The 25,673-nt window shown below is 35.6% G+C and overlaps 2 protein-coding genes across 3 annotated transcripts in view; both read right to left on the bottom strand.

Annotated features, from left to right (window-relative positions):
- The window catches only part of LOC129750854 (peroxidasin), a 596,804-nt gene that overhangs the window by 302,503 nt on the left and 268,628 nt on the right, over nt 1–25,673 (bottom strand). The window lies entirely within an intron of this gene.
- Nucleotides 14,094–14,540, bottom strand: LOC129750856 (uncharacterized). The gene is made up of 2 exons (XM_055745960.1): nt 14,386–14,540; nt 14,094–14,318 (listed from the first exon to the last, which is right to left on the bottom strand). The coding sequence occupies exons 1-2, from the start codon at nt 14,532–14,534 to the stop codon at nt 14,108–14,110; spliced, it is 360 nt and encodes a 119-aa protein (XP_055601935.1). The 5' UTR covers nt 14,535–14,540; the 3' UTR covers nt 14,094–14,107.

Below are 25,673 nucleotides of genomic sequence, written 5' to 3'. Positions count from 1 at the left end.
AGTCAAAACCGTTGCTTAACAAACTGACGACCGTGAAGAACTCCGTCTCACGACATCACTTTGTGAACAATATTATCGATGAAGAATGACCTGAATAAAAAAAAGGAATAGGAAAAAAAACAACAATATTCCTCCAATTCAATCGGTCCATAGAAACCGTTCTCCAATTTCTCAGGCATCCCACATTCGCCAGATTACGCTTTACTTGGTCTAACCACCATGCTCGTTACACCTCTACTCCTCTCGTTACTACCAGGTACGCAGCGAACATCATTTTTGCAGGACCGTGGTCCGGCATTCTTGCAACATGTCCTGTCCTACCCAGCGTATCCGTCCAGCCTTTGTCTTCTCTGGACACTGGGTTCTCCGTAGAGCCACGCGAGGCCTTTGTTCATCCTTCGCCTCCACACTCCGTTCTCATATACGCCGCCAAAGATGACTCTTAACAACATTCGTCGCTCGAATACTCCGAATGTGCGCAGGTCCTCCTCGAGCGATATCCACGTCTCGAGCCCGTAGAAGACAACCGGTCTAATGAGCGTCATATACGCAGTATATGACGTATTAATCATCAACCCAATCCTTCCTGCTTCGCGTTTCAGTTTGCGGTAGATCTCCTGCACCGCCGCAGATGATCTGCCGACTATATCAATGTCATCGGCAAAGCAGATAAGTTGACTGGATCTGTTGAAAATCGTGCCCCGCATTTCGCCCACCGCTCGTCGAATAACACCTTCATGCAGGATAGACCATCACCTTGTCGAAGCCCCCTGCGGGATTCGAATGAACTCGAAAATTCACCTGAAGTTCGCACACAGCACTACGTTCCATCCACCGTTCGCCTTGATCAGTCTGGTCAGCTTCCCAGAAAAGTCGTTCTCGTCCATGATTTTCCATATCCCACGGTCGATCGTGTTGCATGCGGCTTTGAAGTCGATGAACAGTTGGTGCATAGGAACTTGGTGTTTACAGAATTTTTGGAGGATTTGCCGCAATTTCAAGACGACTTCCACGAATCTGTTTGCTTGTGGCGTTAGGCGGCGGAGTAGGATTCGGCATAGCACTTCGTAGGCGGCGTTGAGGACACTGATTGCTCGGTAGTTCTTACAGTTCAATTTACCGCCTTTCTTGTAGATTGTGCAGTCGACTTGTTGCTATTCAGCTGACGAATGGCTTCCGATAAGTAAAGTCATCGTAAGGAGTGGCTCCTATTCGTCGCACAGGGGGGCAGGACCTTTAAAAGCTTGGCCAAAACTCTTTTTTGTAAATTTTGAAAATTCACCATAAATTTATGCTTTTCAGAAGCTGGACAATACACCGATCACAAATCTGTCAAACAAATCATAAAATTCGTTGTTTCATATGTTTCTACGTAGATGAAGTTGGGGTTTGATGCTGTTGCATTTTCACGTTGCATGTGTAGTTAAGTTCTTACGTTGGCACAAATGTGCTAAAAAATGACTGTTGCATTTTATCGCAAAAACAAAAAAAAATATTTTCAATGCTCTACTAAAATTTAATTTCTTAAAGAAATTAAAAATAAAAGCTGCTTAGTATCTTTTAACTTACTTATTTTTTTATTCTGTTTTTTTTTCTATATAATGTCTCTACAACACCATTGTTCAAAAGAAAAAATACCAGATCTTTCAGTTTTACTCAATAAAATAAAATAGAAATTATTTCCACACTGAATGGTTATTTAACCCTCATCCGCATTAGAGTGTCATTTCGACACTATTGCAAGTTTGAAGGCTTGTAACGTTTTTCAGAAGCTTCAAAAAACAAAACTTTCTTCGGGGACCCCAAATGATATCAAAAGTTCTTGAATATTGTATTTTTACTTTTTTATGGAACCCTTGAAGCCTGTACAAAAAAACTCCCTTTTCCGACTTAGAGTGTCAATTTGACACTCCAAAAGTAAAATCAATCTAAGTCGTTTGAATTATTATTAATTTCATATAAAACTCATATCAATAGAAACCTTGTAATGTCAGAAAAATATGTTTAGAACAATATATAGTTTAAGCTACTAGTTTTCTCGTTATTCAGCATGAAAGAAAGAAAAAAATCCGAAAATCATGCCTCATTATTTCTTCTCTCGGCTTGGCTCTCTGCTCAAATCACCACTGCTGGACGCGCTGCTTGTGGTTCTAGAAATTCAAAACGATTTTACGTTTATAACTTTCATATTTTTGTTAAATCTCACAGCGTGAATTGTTGCACCTCACTGGAATTTAAATTAAATTTGCTTTCCAATAAATATTCTTTTGATTGGTCCAAACAAAGTAAAAGCACTGAAAATCCGGGTAAAACCTGACGGTGGATCACAAAAATAGATGAAATTTCAATTAGTAAAAAAATCGCGCAAAATATTCAACTTCCAAAAATTCCAGTAAATTCAATTCTTGTTGCATCAAAAATCTAAAGACAACAAAATGTTAGAATTAGAATAAATTTTGTAGTCATATTTTTTTTAAAACTCATCGCTCAATCAGTTTTTACTAGCAATCGAATGAAAAGTAGGTTTTTCAGTCCTCTTTTTTGAACTTTTTGTGATCCGTTCATTAAAAAAAAATTAAAAAAAATATTTCTTGGCTTCATGATGTAGACATTAATTTCAGCTTTCATATGCATAAGGCAAATATTTTTTTGGACGTGCAATATATGAACTACAGCAGTTTTCCTGAGGCATGTTTTTTCGGATTTTTTTTTTCTTTCATGCTGAATAACGAGAAAACTAGTAGCTTAAACTATATATGATATTCTAAACATATTTTACTGACATTACAAGGTTTCTATTGATATAATTTTTGTTAAGATCGGTTGAACACGCCAAAAGTTATAACGAATTGAACTTGTAGTGTCAAATTGACACTCCTAGTGCTGATTAGGGTAACGAAATCTAATGCGGATGAGGGTTAAAAAACAATGCAACCAAATTTTATTGCTGCCATATTAATCAACAGCCTACTTGATCCATCATCTACTAACAAAAGGTACCAATGTGAGTTTATGGCTTTTTAATCTTAGTATATTTGTTCTGTTACTGAGTTCTGGCCTAGTGCACGTGTTTTTTTATTGGTTTAAAGAAAGTTTGGTTGATTTTTTGTGGAGTTTTTTTTCCCGAGGTTTGGTTGAAAATGTTCCGGAAACGAGACTTAATGCCCAACATTAGTTCGGTTTGATTGCTGAATTCACGAATTATACATAAATGTTATATTTAATTTGTTTGGAACGAATGCTCATAGATGGAATGAGTTTATAGCCATTATAATCAACGATTTGTCGCACCTCGAAATCCTCAGAGGTCAAATTCCGTTCAATTTGCTTGATTTGTTCCTTGTCAAAGTCCTACCAGTTGTTAGATCTTATGTGGTTGCTTGGTTAGTTTTTAGAAATGTGAAAATTTTGTACCATTTCCATGAAATCTCCTTCTTCCAGAAAATAGATGGGTCTCAACCTAGCGTTAAAATAACACGCATTTCTCTCCTGACAAATTTGGATCCATTTGCATTATTAATTCAAGAGTTGTGCACATATTTAGGCAACATGTGTATGGGAGCCCTCCATTCTTGTGAGGGGAGGGATCTCAAAATATCATTTAACATTTCAACGGTCCAAAAAACCCTTACATGAACATTTTCAAACCGATTGCTTGAGTAGCTTCATAGTTGATAAAGAGCTAAACAAAGTTATCTAGATCAAATTTCACATCAACTAGATGAAAAAAAGTAACATCAAATTGAAGATTTTGATCAGATGAACAACTTTTCAGAAGTCTTCAAACCAGTAGGATTCGATTTGAAAAAGTTATGAGGTTTTGACCATCGATTGGTCAGGTCTGCCCCACTGTGCGTTCATTGACTACATCGTCTTGGTCTCCTACACAAGCGCATGTTCATCGAAGTGCTGCTTCCACGATTTGATCACCTCACGATCGTCCGTCAGGATGCCTCGTGAGCTTTCGTGATTTTCTCAGTTCGTTAAAAACTATTCTAGATATTATTTCACGGGGGCTCTTTTAGTAGTTATATTTCAAGTTTTGATTTCTTTTCATAGATTCGTAGAAATCGAAGTAGTATGATTATAGTAATGTTAAAACTTTTTTTTTTACCTCGGGGGCCCCTCTAAGCCGGAGGCCCGGGGAAATTGCCCTTATTGCTCCCCCTTTAATCCGGCTTTGGGGAGCAGCGAAGAAAAATTACATCAAACCTGGAAATAGCTGCAGCCCGTGGATTAGGCGGGCGATCGAATCCCGATCACGGCACATATAGTACACTTTCTGTGGATTGATGGCTTTAGCATTTGTAAGATGCTAGCCATCATATCTTCGAAAGATGTACGCTTAGAGTTAAGAAATCTCTTCGAGGAAACATCAAGTTTCATTAAGATTCTGTATGTGTTTGTGGTCGTTTTAAACCACTCCAAGCTATGCAGAACCGTTGCCTGAAAGCTGTGTCAAACGACCCAGACTGTATTCCATCCACAACCTATTCCAAGAAGCCTCGCAATCGATACAACCGATAGCCGCATTAAATGAACTCTAAAACATCATTCCAATCCATAACAAGCTAAATTATTCGCTTTTTTACCTTGAACAATCAATTCAGCACATGGGGCACATTTTTTCCACAAGATCAAGGGAGAACCTTTTAAGTGCTTTCACGAAGAAGAGCCAATATGGAGAAGATGGAGAGATCACCCGAATATTTAAGCAAATTGAAACACAATTACCTTTAAGGATTTTTGTAGCTCGTAAAAAAACGAACTAAGCTTCAAACTCTAAATAAAAGCCTATCAACAACAACTTATTCTCAGATCCCGGCATTGTTATACAAACCGTGTGGAGCATATCTCTCAGATTTAAGCTTTTTTGACAGATTTAAGCTTTTTTCACAGATTTGAACTTTCATCTCCTATGCTCTCAAGGCAAAAAAAGCTTAAATCTGAGGAAAAAAAAGCTTAAAAACATGATTTATTTAAAAGATGTTGGTCACACGATACAGAAAAAAAACGTGTAACTTTGCCGGGATCTGCTTATCCTACGCCGCGCGTGACGTGATGATAGTCGAGTCACTTCACCGTCCCGGAGTTCTCGTCACCTTATTCTGGTAGTCGATGCAAGTGAGGTTCATTCTTGGTGAGTGACCGAATGAGCACATCTGTCAATTTTAGCAAATTTGTTCCGTGTTGTTTTGTTTTTGGTTGCACTTCGGAATTTTAAATGTTATTTTTGAAAAAGTGTCCAATTAAGGTGCCCCGGTGCAAATTTCAACAATACCGACTGAGTCACCTAAAATCGTCACCCGAATGCGACGATTCTCACCCACGGTGACTAAGATAATAGAGTGAGAACTCACAAAGCTAATCCGGAGTGACGTTCCTGACCTAAACCGACTACTGAACTACCTAATTTAAAGTAAACCAAAGCAAAATTCAACTGTAAACTAAATCAGCTGTAAAGCAAGTTGCTGAGAGTCCCCTTCACAGAGAGCAATCTCTCTTGAAATTCTCAGTTGCAAAAAGTCGAAATCCTTATTTGCAATATCCACTACAAATCGCCACCATACCGTATAGGTAAAAATTGGGTGTACCTTTTCACTCATTTTTGGAAGTGAATTAAGATAATGATGCAAGTTGATTTCGCAAATTACTGTTAACGGGAATTATAATGTTTATAAAAACTTTTCATCAATTCTTGATTGTCAAAATATGCATAAAAAAATTCATTCAATTTATAATTTGATAGGATTTGTTACAATTGCTTTTTCAACCTGCAGTTTGACCAATTCACCGCTTCAAAAGTGTTTTTCAAATGCCGCCATTCGAAAGCGCTTATTCATCGATTCCCGGAGTCAAGTGACACGCTCGATTGCACCAAATGAACCCTTGATTTATTCGTGTCGAATGCCAATTGAATAAATGTGGAATCAATAAAACCTATTAGTGTCGCGATTGGTTCCACTTTTAATTAAAATCGATACCGCGCGCGCCTGGCATCTCTCCATTTAGTCATAAATTCAAAAAAAAAAGAACAAACGAATCCACCATCATAAATTCCACTAAATAGTGTGCACACAGTCAATATCATTACATCAAGAGAGCTGGCGGGTAGATGGTTTCATAAATTTCCCGCCTGGGAGCGCCAATTTTCATTAGCAGCACTCCGTGCCGCCCCATCGACATAGCATTGTGGTTGGATGAGACGAGTCAGAAAAAAATGGCAACGTTCAGTCCAAGGCGGAATTAAATAGAAGGTGGTCTCACTTTGGCAAACAATACACAAGGGTTTAATGCAGTGAAGGGGGCGAGACGAAGCCGACAGTTGGCTGGTTGGCTGGGATGCCAGGCGCACTGATTTGTTTGTACAGTATGGATGTCTGACCAATCGTCAAGATATTTTCCAAGATATTTTGTCCGGATTTTTGCTCATAGTATTCATATGCAGACTCATATTCAGACTTTGTAATATTGAATTAAGAAATCAATATAAATGTTTCAAATACATTCCCTTAAAGCTAGATTGTAATAGAAATCTTGATCGTTCGCATTGATATTTGATATTTAGTTCTCTTCATGATTGGCAAACGGCGAAAAAACATTTAACAAGGTTTTGCAAAAAAAAAAGATTTTTTTTAAATTGCTTCTTTTACTAAACCATTCTTTGGCATATTGATCAAGATGTGAATCGCTCACACTCATTGCTTAACCTTCTTTCGATACCAATATTTTAATCTTGTGCACAGGTATACACAGATTTTTTCTCAATCATCTCAGATGATTTTTTTTATCTCAAACACTCGGCATCCCTGGACCTTCTAAACACTACAAGCCAGCTGTCAAAACTATTTTTCAAACGTGCCATTTGGAATATGGGACCACCATACTTAACTCATCATGGTACAGTCGATGTTTGTTGGAAGAGCCGAGAAAAAAAGTAACAAGAATAGACAAGGGGGCCAAAAGAGCATCAGACCGGGAGCATCATTGAAATTTACGGAGCAAATGTGGTGGAAAAATTAACTTCCAGCAAACTATCAGTCACTTTCTGGCTTGTTTAACAGCGCGGAATACCTTTCCAGTAACACGCCAGGAAAAAAGATGTGGGTACAACGAAGTTTTTCGAGGAAAGGGAGCAGAACCGACAGGAGTGCTAATTACGACATCTATCTGTTGAATTTTTGGGGACCACTACTGTCTTGGTTCGGTAGTTGGGATTTTTTTTCCAATTTATAAGATCATATGAAGCTGGGCAGTTTTGATAAACCACTAATATTCGAGAAGAATATAATATCTTCCAGTTAATAGATGGCTAGTGTTTACTGCTTTCGACGAACGGAAAGCAAATGTAGCTCATATGGTGTTCAACATCATTTCTTTTAATTACCTATTACCTCTTAATTGATGAAAATATAAACTTGACTTCCCTTTGAGATTCTACAGAATTTTGGAATCTGGCTCTCCGAAAATGATTCATTTTAAGCATTATAATAATTAGGGTTCGGAGAAATTGCTATTTAACCACTTTGAACCTTAGTTGATGATCAGACTTTGTGGAGATAACACCTATCTCTAGTGAGCTCTTCAGCAATTTGCTTCGAGTTTTTGAGTACCAGTACACTTACCTTGAATTTGATCGACCACGTGCTTTGCAATGGCCGATGAACTAGTGAAAAACACATTGTCGTTTCTTTTCCCTGATGGAGCAGCAGGACCAAGTTTATATGAAGTGGCTCGTTTTGTTAAAGCTTTTGCAGCCGATAGATCTTCTATGGAGTCATCGTATAAAATAGCAGATGAACGCTCTGTTTTTATTAAGTTTAAATCGGAGGAAGCTTTTAAAGACGCGCTGGCGCAGAATCCAGAGGAACATAGTTTCGTGTATTCTACGGGAGAAACAGTGCAGCTGAAGATGGGTATTGCTGGAGGCATCACAAAATATGTGAGGGTCTTCGATGTACCTCCAGAGGTCTCCGATACGGAAATTATTTCAGTTTTGTCAAGGTACGGTAATGTTAAAAGACTTGTGAAGGAGAAGTTCCCAGCCGATCTTGAACTTGATCTTTTCACCGGTGTTCGAGGCGTTTACATCGACGTGAGAAAAGAAATCCCAGCATCTCTCCTCTTCCTCAATCGAAAAGGACGGCTATATTATGACGGCATAAAGCAAAAGTGCTTCCTCTGCAAATCCGAGGGTCATCTAAAAGTTGAGTGCCCTCAAAACAAGAAAAAGTGTACGCAAAACATCATACCAAAGAAACGGTCGGATAAAGAAACCGAGGAAAAATTTGCGGCGGTTAAAAATGTAGAACGAGCTGCAACTGAGTGCAGTTACTCAGAAGTACTCAAATCTACAGTACAAAAGGAACCAACACAGCTGACGCTCAACATGGTCCAACAGACATCTAGTGAATCGCAAGTTGAAACGGAGATGGTGGAGGTCGAAAGTCCTAAAACAAATTTAAAAAGGCAGCTCTCAAAGGGATCTCATGGAGATTCGACAAACGGTACCGATGAGGAAGGGCACACTTTCACTTCAGGAAGAAGTAGAAGTCGTCGTCCAAAGAAGACGGCACTGGAAACGATGACAAAAACGGTTAGAGGCCGTGCAAAATCGGATTCTAGAGCAATAAATAAGACATAGAACAATATTTTTTGATTGAATATTCCATTGAAAAGTGATTTGTGATTTGAAGTGTTATTTTTTTAAATTTTAATGTATGATTGTATTTGGAAATAAATAAAATGAAATTTTAAAGAAAAAAAAAAAAACCTTCCAACAAAGTGCACTTTCAGGGAAAAACTACGACGTCCTATGCTGGGCTCTGGGATTTTTTTTCTAAAAAAAAATAGAAATGGTGCAGTGGCGGTTGTTTATATTTTAATTTAATAGGATGAGTGGGTGATTATTTTCCAAGCCGAAATCTTTGAGATTTTAAAACGTGTAAACATTTGTTTGGAAGAATATATAGAAATGCAAATATATGCATTTTTCTGATAGTCAAGCCCCTCTTAAATCATTGTTTGCCTACATATACTCTTCAAAATAAATGAAAAAAATCAAGAAACTTTCTTAAAAAAATACAGGTAATCCTTACTTCTTTTATCCTGGGCATTATAAAACAGTAGGCAAAAAAAAGGCCTATAATTTGGCTAGATAAACGTCTTCTATTCCGTTGACAGATCCAGAACCTTTTTGTAGTGTATCCAAATCCTATTTTGAATTAAAACGAGAATGATGAGAAATTTCAATCTTAATCATATGTGTAAAGATGTTGAAAAAGATGATAGAATTAGATTGGACGAAACAGGAACATCCACTGAATAAAAAATGTTACTTTTCTTCAGTAATTCAATTAAACTTTTTAATCCCTCGAGAAGATCTAAAACGGATAGCAACGTTGGATCAATAAAAACATAAATCGTTTATGCTTTAAAAAGACTACATGCCGGAATCGCCTCTGGAAAAAAATAATTCTATTCTTGAAGACGCAAAATTTATGAAATTGTTGAAAAAACTACAATACAAATAAACATTTCCCGCTTAAAACGAAAGAAAATTCCGAAAATTTTTCGAATCAATTTTCTGTAAACACAAAATTTCATCATTCGCGAAGATCTTGTTTGTTTTAAGTGAGTATCGAATGTTTTTTTATTCCTTACAAGTGATTCATGTACATTTTACCTGTCCCTAACTTAGGTTTTGTATTAACCATCCAACGAGTAGATACATTCATCAATTCTACTTGGAGATCTTTGGAAAACATCAACATTCAAGGCAGTTTTTTTTGTGATGTTTTACCATGAGAATAATGAACATTACACTGAGATTCAAAAAGGAAAAATCTAACTCGATAAAATCTCAATCTCATGATATTTCGCAACCTTGTCTTCAGGTCGCGATGGCTTACTTTTTTCCAACAAAAAGATAATGATCATGGTCTAGCTGGCATTTTCGTTAAATATCAGTCTGACGATCACCATTCACAGCTCTTTACGTTCTAAAGCAAAATTTTCGAAAAATATATGGAAAATTGCCAAACACAACAACTTAAAAGCCTGTTTTCTCGAAATAAGCTTCCATGGACTTATACTCCTTTGGCTCCAAGGGCCACATTTGATAACGGAAAGTGATGAATATTGGAAGAAAGCTAAAGGATTTTAACCAAACAGTATAATTTTTGCAATTTCGTGTAAACTATATAACAATATAATGTGCTACTCAAGGGATCGACTGTATTTCTATTGATGTTAAATTTTTTTTACTGCAAATCAGTCCAAGCTTTTTATGACACGAATTTTATTACATTCTCGACGTTTCGGTGTCGTATGACACCATCTTCAGGGATTAAATAGTCGTTCTGTCTTGCTTTTGAAAAAGCGTACTGTTTTAGATACCATCACTAGAGTAGTTTCACAAATATCAAGAAAACACTGTGCCGTAACTTTTAGGCGGCTGAACTCTGAGATTAATCTATTGTAACGTGATATAATATAAAAAAATTATAAATATACATGAAAAGCTTTCTTCTATTACCCTGACGGTTAAAGATCCACATATTTGTATATTTTTTTTTTTTTTTCAATTTCGTCAACTGTCCGCTTCTGGTTTTGAAAAATGTTTACAAAAGTCCCAAATCAAAAATTATTTTACGAAGTATGAAATATATTATATTTAAAAAAAAAAGCTATAAGCTAGGTAAGGTAGATTTGAAACCACGAATTTACCTTTTTTGAAACACTTGAAAATACAACAATTAGAATCTTAAGTTTAAGTTCTACATGGAACTAAAGCATGGATCACTACAAATCTGGACGCACTATTTATTTTACCATAGTGCTCCTAGTTGTCGGATCTGGAATGTTTTGGCAGCACTTTGTAGAGGAATGTTTCTTCTACCAGTGCTGAAAATTTCATTACGGTTCGTTTTGTTTCAAAAAAGTTACACGTGATGGAAGCCGCGAGATGAAAATAAATTTTGAACACCCACGTCAAAAACCCGACGTGGTCGGGTTCAAAAATTGCGAAATCGTTAAAAATTGTCAAATCAACCGTGTGTAGCGTTCTCAAACGTTTCCGTGAGATGCGTACTATAGATCGGCAGGTTCATACCAAGCGTCATGGTGGAATTAAGGATCGGAAACTGCATTTGAAGGTGTTGAGAACGATCAAGGAAAACACAGGGTAGTCGGACTATGACATTGCCAAGAAATTCAACGCCGACCGGTGCACCGTCAGCAGAATTTGTCTACGCGAAGGAATACGATCCTATCGGACCAGTAAGCAACCAAACCGGACATTAAAGCAGAATTTAGTAGCCAAAGGACGTGCCCGCTAGTTATACAAGAAGATTCCAACGAAGTTCGACGGATGCATCCTCATGGATGACGAAACGTACGTGAAGATGGATTTTGGGCAGCTTTCTGGCCAAAAATTATGTAAAGCCACTGCAGTGGTGCACTGCACTGGTCGTGGTGATGTCCCCGGCAACTTCAAATTCGTTTTTGCTGATAAGTGTGCAAGAAAGTGTTTGATCCGGCAAGGTATTTGCAGCTGCGGACGAAAAATTCCGGTTTTTGTGAAAAATAACACCATGGACTCCGAAATTTACAAGGAGGAATGCCTGAAAAACTTTTTTTTCACAAAGGACTAGTTAAGTTTTCGCCAGATTTGGCAAGCTGCCACTACAGGTAGGAGGTTCTACAGTGGTATTGGGCCAACGGGTGGATTTTGTCGAAAAGGACATCAACCCACCCAACTGCTCTCAATTCCGCCCTATCGAAAAATTTTGGGCAATTGTCAAGCAGAAGATGAAGAAGAATGGTAGGACGACTCGGGAAGCAACAGAGATGAAGAGATTGTGGAACAAAATGGCCGCTGAGGTCAGCAAATAGGGTGTTCAAACTATAATGAGTGATACTCAACCAAAAGTTCGAAAATTCATCAAAACAACATCGGAATAATTTTATTATTATTTTTCCTTTAAAGTGCAATAAAAACCCTACATTTCAAGTACAAAACATTTTTATTTCGTTTATATAGCTCCGAGATAGACCCGTTTTAATGCGTCCAGATTTGTAGTGATCCATGCTTTAGAAAATTTCCGATTGGTAATTCAGTCATGTAATAAATAATTTTAAATTACTTACACGTTGGTTATCAATGATACTACCACTTTTTTCTATATGTCAACTGTTACAAAGTCAAAAAGAAGAATGATGATTTCTAAATCCGATCTATGCTGCTTTTCATGGCGCCTTGAGTTATACTAAGTTTAGAATAAACGGCGGCTGTAATGTTTACGCCTGGCATGATACTATCTTTCTTATCCACTTATGTAGCTAAGAATAAAATTGATATCGGAAAGCAGAATGAAGCCGAGTGTTTTTTCTACACTCAGAAAAATACTCTTACGTATTCAATAAGATTTTCTTATGAACTGGCGCCATAACAAAAATCATTGAAATTCACAAGATTGTCTTATGACGCGGATGAATTCTGAGATTAACACCAGTTTCAATGAGCGTCTATTGCTTTTTATAAGAGGATCTTATAGAAATAGGAAATGTCACGTATAGTAAAACAAACTCAAGATATTTGAAGTTTTCTTTTTATTTTTCGCCAAATTCGTTTGAAATAACATCTTGCATGCACTATAGTCACCATCAGCAGCAAATCAACACCAGGTCTAATGAAGTCATTTGCAGCATTCGGTTCTTTGGCGTTGCGTTTTTTTGCCGGTCAGTATGCTGAAAAGTAAACCAAACAATGTATTTTAAGTTTGCAAACATATTCAATGTTAGCAAAAATAGAAACTTCAACAAAAACTTACCATTTAAGAAATTTCGATCGCATTTAACTATGTATTAAGGAAAAAACGTAACTTAATGATGATTTATTCGGTTGACAATGGAAAAAAAATACTTAAAACATGAATTTTTTTGTGTTCATTTTTTTTTTTCACAATGTCGTTTATTTTATTTTTCATAAGATGTTCCTCTGAAAATTGAAAGAATTTCATAAGACTCTTATGAAAAGCAATTTTGAACCCTAAAAAGTGGTTCATAAGATGTATCTTATGAAAATTATAATAAGAATTTGCAAAAGTGTAGGAATAACAATTGTAGTTCTTCCCAGACTAGAGCAACGCAACAACGGATCATGGGCGATGGGCGCGCTCGCAGTCCCGGTATACGATTTCTCGTGTGTTAAACAGAGAGAGAAATAGCCTTCACTCCAATTTCACTCCGATTAGCTGCCATTCTTATGGAAATGTGTGTAAGAGTAAAGAGCAGGCTTTATTCTTTTTAGCAGGCCTAATCCCAATTGGCTACAAAAAGTGTTGAACTTACGATTTCGTTTCGGATCCTCCGGAGCAAGAACGTTTAAAATCGGTCTGATCCTACAGCAGGAAATTTGCAGCACCCGCGAAGTGCCAAAACAGTTTGTTTTGGTCCCCACTTACTTACAAATTTAAAACGAGTACCCTTGTATTGCAGACACTCCATAATTGAGAAGAAAAAACTCATTTTAATAGAAAAATTGCAAAGTTTTGAGTTTTACACCGTCATTATTCTACCAGGATTTCATCAATTTAAAGTTTTTTTAATGAAGTTTGTTCGAAACAAGTAGAAATGGATTGACGATTGAATACCATTCTTTTTCCAATTGACTTCGACCGATTTCTTCTAGTCCGTAACGAAAACTCCTGTTAAGCTGGATCGGTATTGACCATTTTCACTAGTTTCAACTTACTTCATTGACAACGACCTGACTAGTTTAGACCAAAACATTAATGCCAATTGGCTCATTGAACAACTACACTCAACGAAATCGACACATTGTGGCTATGTGTGAGCCTATATAGATTTTTGCAATTTGTTCCCCATATAAAGATTATGTGCCACACATATAGCAAAAAACATAGAATGGTTAAGTGTACCGACACATAAAAAAAATAATGCTGGTAAAATAAAAACAATAAATGAAGAATAAGAAACAATGAATAAATTTTCTGTTGCTGTTAAAAGATCATTTTTCAATTATTTGCACATTAAACACATAAACACTTTCAAGTACGTTCAAAGCCAATTTTATTCTAGTTTGTTACTTTTCACACATTTTTTTTGGATAACACTGATTACTCCGAGCCTTCAGTTCCCGTTCTGGTTCCTCCGGATGCTCGAATTTCCACAACGCAACTTCCTTGTTTTTGTAGGCGGTGCGGTTGTTGATCACCACCACATCAGGTCGACGATGCAGCTCATTGAGAGTCAGCTCCCGATAATCTGCATAGGGACCGTTAGATTCCGGCATCCTGTTAAGAAGGACGAAATTTATAATTTAATTTTGTTTTCTTGTTTCGATTGGGAATGAGGACTTACCTTCGGCGAGATCTGGACCAGCAGATGTTTGTTCGATCTGCCCAGCTGCTCCAGTTGTTGTACTTGGCCGCGATCCGACTTCGCAAGTAGAGGGGTCGAGAACCGTCCTTGTTCGGTGGCATTCCTTTTTTTTTTCTTTCCGACTCCATTCCGGCGGCTGCTCAAAATTGACTAAATTCGCGCCATTTTGAAAACTTGAAATCATCGACAGAAAAATTCGATGATTTGTTGACAGTTTTACACGCTTAATTTAAAAAAGTCACACCATATATTCTTTACACATCAAAATTATGTGTAAAATATGTAAATATTATTCGACTCAAATGAAATATATATGTAGAACAATTTTTGGAGCGTATGTGTGGAAAAACATACGATTTAAGTGTCGATTTTTTGCAGTGTACCAGTTTGCAGAAACCAGTTGAAACCGATTTTTATCTATGATTGAAAGAAGCTTTAAAAGCCAAAATGACTATACGCAGCAAGAAAAACAGCTTAATTGAAACAAAAAAAAAACATTTTTCTTTTAAAAATTGACTCATTTTGGGGTGCTGATTCCAAACATTAATTTAGTTTACCATTTTTTGTTTTCGAGATACCTTTTGAAAATAGGTAAAAATTCATTAAACATATTTGTGCTCTTGTTATGGCAAACTAAACAGATTGGCAAACATGCTCCTTTTATGTATTCTTAAGTAAAATTTTCATGATTATCAGTAGTTTGTAATGTAGCAGACGGCTTTTTAAGCCAGAAATTGAAAGGATTTTTTTTCTAAGGATCATGTAAGTTTAGTCAATGTTATCGAACAACATATCATATTTCACGGTTTTTATATTAAACCGTAAAATATGATATATTGTTCGTTTAGATTATAAATATTGTTAACAACTTTGGACAAAAATTTTTTGCATGAATTTGGAACAAAGGCGTATAACTGTTATTTTCAGGCGTAAATATTGGTTTTAAGCATACCAGTTTTAGCACAATTTGAAATTTTAGAATCGTCTAAAACACCCACTCGCCACCGGTGTAGGAGCAAATTTAAAACGGAAACACTTTCATTGCAGACACTCAATAATTGAGAGTAAAAAACCCATTTTATTAGAAAAATTGCATAAGTTTTGAGTTTCGCGGTTAATTGTCTTAAAATTAATTCTACGAACATTCTTTTTGACAGAACAATTTTTTTTCCTCTAATTATAGACACTTTACCACGTTAGTGGCGTTCGTGTCAGAACAATGATTTCAACTATTCTACCAGGATTTCATTAATTTAAAAGCAAAAATGACCACACAACGAGGAAAAAAGGTCAATAATTGAAACAATCCTTCAATTAATTCAATCAAATTGCTTTGAGTCAATGGAATAAGGTTTTGTTAAAATGAAATGAAAAAGCAATTTTTTTTTTCAAGTTATTGCTGACATTGATAAAGGAAATGAGAAATGTTTATCCCAAAGTCAAAGGAAATTTTCCTTTGATTTGTCGACATTTTTGTTTGACAAAAACTTGTTTCACTTTGTCAATTTATGTATGGATACAGAAAAATATGCTGATATTGCAACTGATATTGATAACTGCAAGCAATCTATACGAAACTAAAAATCTCTCAATATCTCAAATAATACAAAAATGATAGAAAAAAACAATAAACATTTATTTTACCTCATCGAAATGCTATTAAAATTTTCTTTTCGTTTATTTTTTTCAAATTTTAGAACGCTGACTGGATTCACTAATTTGTCGAGCCCAAATGAAAAGCTTTTTATTGAAATCTATTAAATCGAGAATAATGTGACATCTATTATTTATACTTGATATGGTTTTTATTAACATCTATTCTCAATTTATGACGTATAGGCTGGTTGAAGCGAAAAAAAAACATTCAAATAATATCTCCAAAAGAAACTATTATCACACCCAATGTTACCCAAATATGTGTGAAAGAAATCATTGTTGGCTAAAATTTTCTCACCGTGAACTAAATCGGTCTGTTGTATATTTTGAAATCCTGTTCCAAATTTGCATGAATTTGGAACAAAGGCGTATAACTGTTGGGAATTTTGAAATCGATAACTGTGCTAACACAGTAATTTACGCCACCGGTGCCAGACGGACTGTTTTAGCGTAATCGAAAACCGTGTTTTGCATACACCGTTGGGACAGCCCTGCCAGTACAAATGTTACATCATCGTTAAGCGAGACTACTCAAATTGTGTTCGTGGCAACACAACATTGTTGCCAGATATTCTGGGTAAGAGTATCACAGTATGTCGAGGTCTATTTTATCACGGTATTTCTATAGGAATACCAACGATAAACAAACGCACCAGACGAGACGATCAATCTCCAATTAAGTAGGGGAGAGTGGGGTATCGTGGGCCATGGGGAAACGTGGGCCACTTTTAATATCTCAGATGTGTGTTGAGATAAAAATCTCAAACCAACTGTCATTGTCGTCACTTAGCGTGAGCATATATTTCTATATGTTGTTGACTGAAATACGCATCATATGCTTCTTTTATTCTCCAGGCTAAAAAAAGTTAGAAAAATTTACTTTCATTATTAAAAAAACACCCGCTTATTTCATCGATGGGGAACCTAAAGTGCATAACAAAAATATGCTCATACGCTTATGATCTTAGTTTTTTCATGATCTTTCACGTGGAGAAGGAATTTTTGATGAAACATCAATAAGTCACACACATGCAACCAATTTGCAAACCATAGCTTGTGGGGAATCGTGGGCCACACATCTTGAACCACCTATATTTTAATCTTTTGACACACATTCAGAACTTAAAATACGTTTTTCATATCTGTAAAGTTTTCTTATGCCTTTTTTATTTCATCATCTGAAATTGCTTTAAAATAATTAAATGAATTAGGAAATCACAGTTTTGGGTCAACTCATTAACTTTGTATGTTATTTGGTCAATTTGGATTTGGTGGCCCACGATTCCCCACCATTTTTCAAAATCCAAAAAATATTGCTGTTTTTCAAACAGTCAGAATTTGGGGAAAATAACTTATTAAAAATTTGGAAAAAATACGTTATGATACCTTGAAAATGTAGAAAACTATACCATTTTTTATTTTCATTTTATCTTTTATTATAAAGAAGTTATGGAACAACGAGAAAAAGTGGCCCACGATTCCCCACTCTCCCATACCTAATTAAATTATTAGCTCTTCTAGCACTTATGTGCCAACAACTATAATAATAATTGATGTGCAGAAGTCGCTGTAAAGCCCGGACTCGCTCTCAGGGGGGATTCTAGTAAAATCGGCACAGAAAGAAGAAATCGCAATAATGAAAAGTTTGTATTGAGTTGGCTATGTTCACAAAATAATCCACAAATGGATCTCCTATGCCGCCGTTATGATAAAATATACCCAGAAACAGAAAGATGAAAAGACTTACCGGTAAATCGAACTCCTTCCGCATACAGGCAATTCCGGCCAAGTTCCTCCGGACAGGATCGATAGCGGATCCGTTTCCGGTATTTTTTTTGTAATCACTGGGAAACTTAACGCTCGCGCGATCTTTTCCGAACAATATTTCCCGGGTTCCCAAGGCCGACAAAATAACCGCCAAAAATAATGAAATTGAACGAATTTAAAAGCCATGACTCGAATACTTCCAAATAGTCAACTTATCGACAGCAAAGCCAAATGTCTAAGAGAGTCTAACTTGCATTCTTTCCCTGAGGTCAACTTCCCCGCCATTTGTCCTTTAGTAAAAATCGCCATCAGCAGCCTGAGCGGCTGACTAAATAACGATAAGTTATTTTATCGCCTTTGGAAGAGTTTTCCTTTATACCGAAAGCTTTTCCATATTTCTCCCTCTGGGTATCTTTAACACAGAGTCTTATGCGTGTATATTCCTCCCATGAGGGATTATTTCGTGAACAAGCCAATATAATTTTCGTGAACCGTTACAAGTACTCATTGAGAAACGAGTACTTTCACGGTTAGGGAATATGAGAAGTGGAAAGTGGCAAATAGCTATTGCTAATGTAATGGGTAGCTGTTTAAGGACTTAACGAACAAACCTGAATAAAGTTGACTCTATTCCACCACTGAAACCTGCGTTTTCAACAAAAATTCATTCAATCTTTTCTGACTCAGTGTGTAAAAATTGTATTGTAATGTTTATTTACTACGCAAATTCAAAAACATTTATGCGATTCGTGAAACTGTAATATTTTCTAAGACTGTTAAACTGAAAATCTTATTCTCGTTAAACTGCGTAAGTAATGGAATGTCGTTGTTTTAACGTCGTTGATGCTGAAGAACTCCGAATCTAACGCTTACGCTTGCGAACACTCAAACCTTGCCTGAGACGCCATCTCTATCTATTTTTTTTCAGTGTTTTCAGGAGCATTCAAATCAAATGTCACTTCCACTACCGACCGGGTCATCCAGAGACCAAACAATTATAAATAAATTCTAGATTCTGTGGAATTGTTTACTCAAACTTGGCACTGAACTTTCTCCCACACACTTCAACATTCGATTCAACGAAACTTTTTGAAATCTATTCACTATGAATCTGCACAAATTCAGTTTAAGTTCGCTTAAAAAGAAAACGTGTTATTCTGAAACCAGTGCTACACTCCCTTTCTCAATTTTTTTAGTGATGGTCCCACAGGCCCAATTGGGTCCTTTCTCCACCCCAAACGCTTCTTTTAGAGTGGGAGGGACATTATTTGATCAATTTCTGTAAGACTTGTTCGTCTTACTCCCGCGTATGTCCATCAACGTACATTTTTTTTATCTGATACTTCTCCAGATTTTCATCACATTCATATGATCCTTTTTAGGATTGGTCATTGTTTCAGATTGACTGTTTAACGTATTGTATAGTCAATTTAATACGACATAACTTGAATTTATTTAAAAACTATAGTATATCCAATAAATTGACTGGTTAAAAAGACTTAAAAGATTGATTTTGTTCAAAAAAATATAAATTTTCGCCTGAAGGTATGCTATGACAACAGGATGATAGACAGACTTTTTAAGTTCTACTTATTATCTATTGACTTTAAAACTGAGAATTAAAAAGTAAAATGGCCAAAAAATCGTCCATCTACTTTTTCTCTTTCGAATTGCTTGATTTTGGCAAAGTTTAAGCGTTTCTGAATGAAGGATCAAGTATCCACGAATAATGGATCAAGTCTCTTCAAACTAGAACAAAATAACTATAAATATTTTTTCGCTGCACGAAAATGATTCTCATTTATGTACGGAATCAAGCATAGAAATTTGAAGTTCACATTCAAAATCTGTAAAAGACAGCGAGTTGTTTAAAAAAAAGATTTTACAAAAATAAGAAATTGGGTCAAGTATCCCCATGCTCCCCTGAAGGCATTTTATTTGAGATTAAATTGAGAAAATTTTACCTTTTTAAATAATTTTCGATTTTCAATTACCTAAAGTCTTATTTACCCAAATGTCTACAATTTTTCTCAAAATTATTTCTTTCCAAACGATGATGGATTACGCTTGGATTTAGCAGAAGTGAGCTTATTTTCGATCGAAGAACTTCATAACTAGAGCTAAAAACCAATAAAAATTGTACTAACGTTTCAACATTACAAGGCAGGTAACGATTCAGGAGGTGGTGTATGAACACACGCAGCGCCCCCATCCATGGCAGGCTGGAGGAATTCATTCTTTCGGCAATAGCGGCGGCATTCAATAAATGTAAAAACGAACGAACGAGAACGGGAATTTAATCTAGCGCCAGATTCCGTTCCGGATATCGTGTACCCAAGCATCTACGAAGATTTTGCTATGTCGGCTATTCAGTCATTCAGATTCTCGATCAGATTCAATCGTTTCACTTGTAACTTAATTGAACCTGTTTGTTTTGTTCATCCACCTCCATGCTCTCTAGCAATAGAAGAACGATTTTCTGATGAAATAATAATTGGTATTACGCCGAAACGGATTTGCTAATATTTCTCGGAACGATTTGATATTGAATAGAAACATTGATTGAATAATACAGTATTAATCAATGTATTGTAGTTTGATAACAGTTAGTTCAAACAATAAAATCTCTTCTGCTTGATTAAATTGACAGAATTGCAGTAGTTTCAGAATGGAGATACATTCTCGAATAATTGATGCAATTATGAAAAAACAAGAATGTCACATTTTACTAGCCAACCCATTTTGTAAATTCAACAACGAGCTTCGAAACTCATCCATGCACACAAATCTCTGTTTCTAGTTCCATTGATAAAAGCTTCAGAGCCCATTCAGACTTTATTTGCCCACTTATTCACCAACTGAACTGAGCGCGCAAACTTTCATAATGAATAATTTATGCAGTTATGAACTGGCTGTGTGCGTGTGTATGTTTCTCTGATGGCCAGCACATGCCTGAGCTCTCTAAACTTTTCAAAACCAGTCTCTCTAACAGTTGGTACGTATTTGCAGAATATGTGCGGAGAGTCCATTTCCGCTTGCCAAATGCATGATTTATGCTGTGCTAGGATCTGCGTGAGGATGTTTGTGCATACCAAAAGGCATTAACTCTTCCAACTGGCCGAGGAGGACCAAAAATGCCAAATACGCATAACATTATAACGATAATGTGTGGGTGGGTGTCTAGCTGGAAGTTGAATAAATGAATGCATGGCTGAATGAATGGGGTTGTGAGGGATGGAAATTTGTGCGTAGCATTTTGCGCTTGAGAAAAACAAAACGGATGAGCGATTATTTGGGTTTTCCTTCTGGAAAATATGTGGAATGAATGCGTATTTCCTCGAAACTCATGCTTTGTTTGTTCAGGATTGTGCCTTGCTTGCTTGCTTGCCAGCCTGCGGGAGTGCATTTAATTTTTGATACAAAATCCGAGTTAGCCGATTGTGTGCCTGGGACCCATCGTTGTGTGCGATTGTAGAGTCATTTCTCGGATATTTGGGGATAAATTAGTGTTAGAGCTGGTGTGATCATTTGCAAAACAATGGGGATTTCCATGAACATGAATACTCATCTTTAATTAGTTGAAGTTGAAAATATTTGGATGAAAAATCGAAAATTGTAGAGAAAACTTTTTGAAATGTTAGGAAAAGGTCCAGAATATATTTTTTTAAATTTATAAGATGAGTGATTCAAAATTTCAGTTGAAAAATGTAACGAATAGGCGCAGTCATAGCTTAATGAAGGAAGGTGCGGGAATCAAACCCATCACAAACGACATTTCATTCGCTGTTCTCAAAACTAAAAACTTCTAAAAACTCACCCAAATGTCATTAAAAAAAAATATCTAACTTAGATCTCAAGCTTTGTAAACTATTTATAAATAGTGGGAAATTGGAACTTAAGTATTAAGACGCTTACTAATCAAACTGATAAAATAGAATTCAAAAGAAAAATTATCTTGAGCGGAAAGCCAAAAACTGATCTTGAGCGAAACTATTTACTTTTCCTAAGATCTAGGCGATGATTATTTATCAATCTTATCGAAATGTTGGAAATACAGTTTTTCAAGATCTTTTCATACAAACTTTGTCATTTTTGCTTAAATTTATGAAATAAAATAATGTTAATAGAAGCTTTAAAACATACGCCTTTCCTGCTGCAGTTTTTAACAATCTACTTTGAACGTCAATTTATGTGACCCTTGGCCGTTATGAATTGATTCTTAATGACTAAAATGGTAGAAAAACTCATAAAAAGCATTATTCGGGTTTTTGTAACAAGTTTTCCATCAAAATATCAATTGATCGCGTAGTTTTTAAAAGTAAAATATGATCGTGAGCGGAACTACTAGCTTCCATTATAACACGCTAGGAGCGCTGCCTTATGCCTTAAGTCTCACACGTGGTTTTTACCCCTGAATGTATGCAGCCCCCATTGTATTTTTCTTATTATATCAGCTTTAGGAACAGAAAAGATGTAAAATTAAGTTCGAATAGAACCAAAAATAACTTAAAATGATGTCAGTGCAAACCGAACCAGTCATACAAAAAGTTTCATTTTTTGGGGTACAAGAAATGCTATTTGATTCTTTCTTTCAGCTGGAAGACAGGAATGAAGAGAAAGGATTTCATACATATTTTTGGCATAATTCGAGAACTTATGAAGCTAATAATGGTAGAGTCATAACTTCAGAATCGAGTTAATCTTGATTGCCATTACTTTTCGAAGTTTAAGAAGCAGCTTTCATTTAAAGAGATTGTTTTTGATGTTGAAATTGCAATTGTAAACGATTTACTACCTAATAAACAAAAAATCATATTATTTTTAAAACAAATTTCATCAATTTTACAAAGTGTAGCAAAGCACACCAGGTTAGCAATTTTATAATACATATTGATTCAATTGGCGGCCTGGTATTGAAACCTATCCGATTCACTTGTGTTAGTTGTTTACACTTAAGCTTAAATTCATGGAAATCGGTTTGGGAAATAATGGTTCTAACACAGAATCTGTGTCAAAGAACACAGAATTTTGAAATAATCACAGTTTTCACAGAGTTTTTGAATTTTGGCTGGATTACTAAAATTACATTTTTTTGGCCAGTATTAAATTGAGATTTCTTACTTTGAATATTGTATATGGTATGATTTTCAATGTAAACTGTTTTTTTTTTTCATTATAAAAAAGACTCAATTTAGCATAAGTTTTCAATTAAATTAAAGGAAATCCATTACAGAACTTTTGGACAAAATCACAGAGAAAACTTTTTTTTCTCAAAAACCCCTTGATTTAGAACAATTTACAGTTTTTTTTTGCAAAATCTGTAATTTAAAGCATACTTTTGTATTACTGACTTTGTCGTTAACTCCAAAATTGGTTCGGGACAATATGACCCTAAAACGCGCACATTCTAATATTTGTTATTTATTTCTTATCATTCTAGTATACCTTTAGTATGAGAGTATTGAGATAAAAAAAAAACTAAAATTTGAGTTTAGGGAATCGATTCTTTCAAAACAAGATACAACGAATCAAAAGTGAAAATTGGATATCTTTTTTAAAATAAGAAATAAATTCGAACAGATATATTGAGAACAACTTTGGAAGGCCAAGTTTCTGTTATAAACGTTATAAACATTATGTTTTGAACTTTAAAATCGGATGAAATTGATTGAAGTTTTCACAGTTACACAAAGAATAAGCATGAGAGCTATTAAAGAAAATGCCAGTAAAAAATAGTTCTGCTCAAGATCAGAATTCTTTCTTCAGTAAAAAAGCTCTGGAGTTATTAGGATATACACTGAGGTTTTTTTACGCGGTTTTTTTTTACACGGTATTTTTTACGCGGCTTTTTTTACGCGGATTTTCGAATTAACACGGTTTTTTTACGCGGATTTTCGAATTAACGCGGTTTTTCAGAGAAAATATTCTAAGACTTTTTCAAAGGAAAACACTTTCTTTTTGTAGTTGGGAAAATCTTAGCTCTGAGACTAACAACGTGATATATGAGATCTGAGACCTGAGACCGGAGACTTGAGACCTGAGACCTGAAACATGAGACCTGAAATATGAGACTCGAGATCTGAGACACGAGACATGAGACCTGAGACTTGAGACCTGAGACATGAGACATGAGACATGAGACATGAGACATGAGACATGAGACATGAGACATGAGACCTGAGACATGAGACCTGATACCTGAGACATGGAACATGAGACCTGAGACATGAGACGATCTGAATTCCACACTGTCAAATAAGCCTCACTATATTCTACTATTCTATTAATCTAATTGATTTTGTTTTTTATCTTGAAAATAAACTATCATTGTACGCAAATTTTTAAATAATCTTGGTTCTTACGCATTTTTTTAGTAACGTGCTTTTTCACATTTTCGTGCGAATTTTTTAATTAAAATGGATTTTTTACGTGGATTTTCGAATTTCGGGGTTTTTTTTACGTGGATTTTCGAATTAACGAGGTTTTTTTTACGCAAATTTTCGAATTAACGCGGTTTTTTTTACGCGGATTTTCGAATTAACGTGGTTTTTTTTACGCGGATTTTCGAATTAACGCGGTTTTTATACGCGGTAACCTCAGTGTACTCTAAAATATTTTACAAAACATCATTAGAAAGTAGAAACCAAGATCTATCCGCCGAACTTAAAAAAAATCCTGCGAATATAACCTCTATCCATTCCACTTCATCAACTGTTCCGAGTTGCGTCGAATTGAGCCATTTAAAATCAAGATGATTTACCTTACTTTTTCATCACATTCCCGGTTGAAAAATAAGAGCCAAAGTTTCAATCCAGTATTCAAATTTCGAATCTAGCATGTAGATTTGATTTTATGAGTTGCATTTCCCTTGAAACTCAAATATTTGTTTCAAATTAAAGATCTTAACAACAAAAGAAACAATAAATTTGTGTATTCACAGTACACAATCCAAATGGCCTGCTGTGTTTAGGAATGTGTGATCAAAAGTCGATCAGGCTTCCGTTAGAGCAAGTTCACTGATGTTGGGAAAAAGTGGTAGAAATTTTGACATTTTGAAAATTTTACCATGCAAAATTTTTTTCAAGATCATTTTAATTTGGATTTCTGTCAGAAGAAAAAATACCACACAGTTGTTAGGATTCATTTGTGGGTAAGTTAGGGCTCACGTTCCGTATAGATAGTGTCAGGGCCGGATGCTTATTTGAATCGATTTTTTTTTCATATGCCATCCCTGAAAATATTCAATTTTCAGAACATTCGAAGGAAATGAAAATGACAGCACAAATAACACACGATGAACTGAAAATAAGTTCAACATGTTGTTTTCCGATAACCATTATGTCCGCGTAGAAGGCAGTTTCTGGAATCTTCAAGCAATATTTGTTAAATTACCACGTACAAACATCGTGCAACAGTTAATCAATCAATCGAAAATGTAAACTCTGATAGGAGCTGCAAATGAGAAGCAACATTTATATTTCTCATTCAGAATCCAAAATTAAAAAAAAATAAACAAAAGAATTCAACTTATATTCCAAGAAGATACAGATAGAATGTTCCAGAGTAAAATTCAAAACAATAAATCAGATTCTATCCATAAATCATTTAGTTTCTCAAACTCAAGTCATAATTTTAAAGCCAATTTGTCCTTAAGAACTCGTATGTGCAAATGTTCAATCCAATGTAGAATAACGTCAATATCACAAAAAATGGAAAAGCTTATATGGACGACCCCGTTTGCCAACCCCTGACCCAAAATTCTATACCTAATGCAAAATTAATGCACGCACCCTTCCGATAATCAATTTTGAGAAATACAACATAAATGGATTAAAACTGCTGTA

This window comes from Uranotaenia lowii, chromosome 3 (assembly GCF_029784155.1).
Source record: "Uranotaenia lowii strain MFRU-FL chromosome 3, ASM2978415v1, whole genome shotgun sequence".
NCBI classification, from domain to species: domain Eukaryota; kingdom Metazoa; phylum Arthropoda; class Insecta; order Diptera; family Culicidae; genus Uranotaenia; species Uranotaenia lowii.
This window is presented reverse-complemented; position numbering and strand designations above follow the sequence as displayed.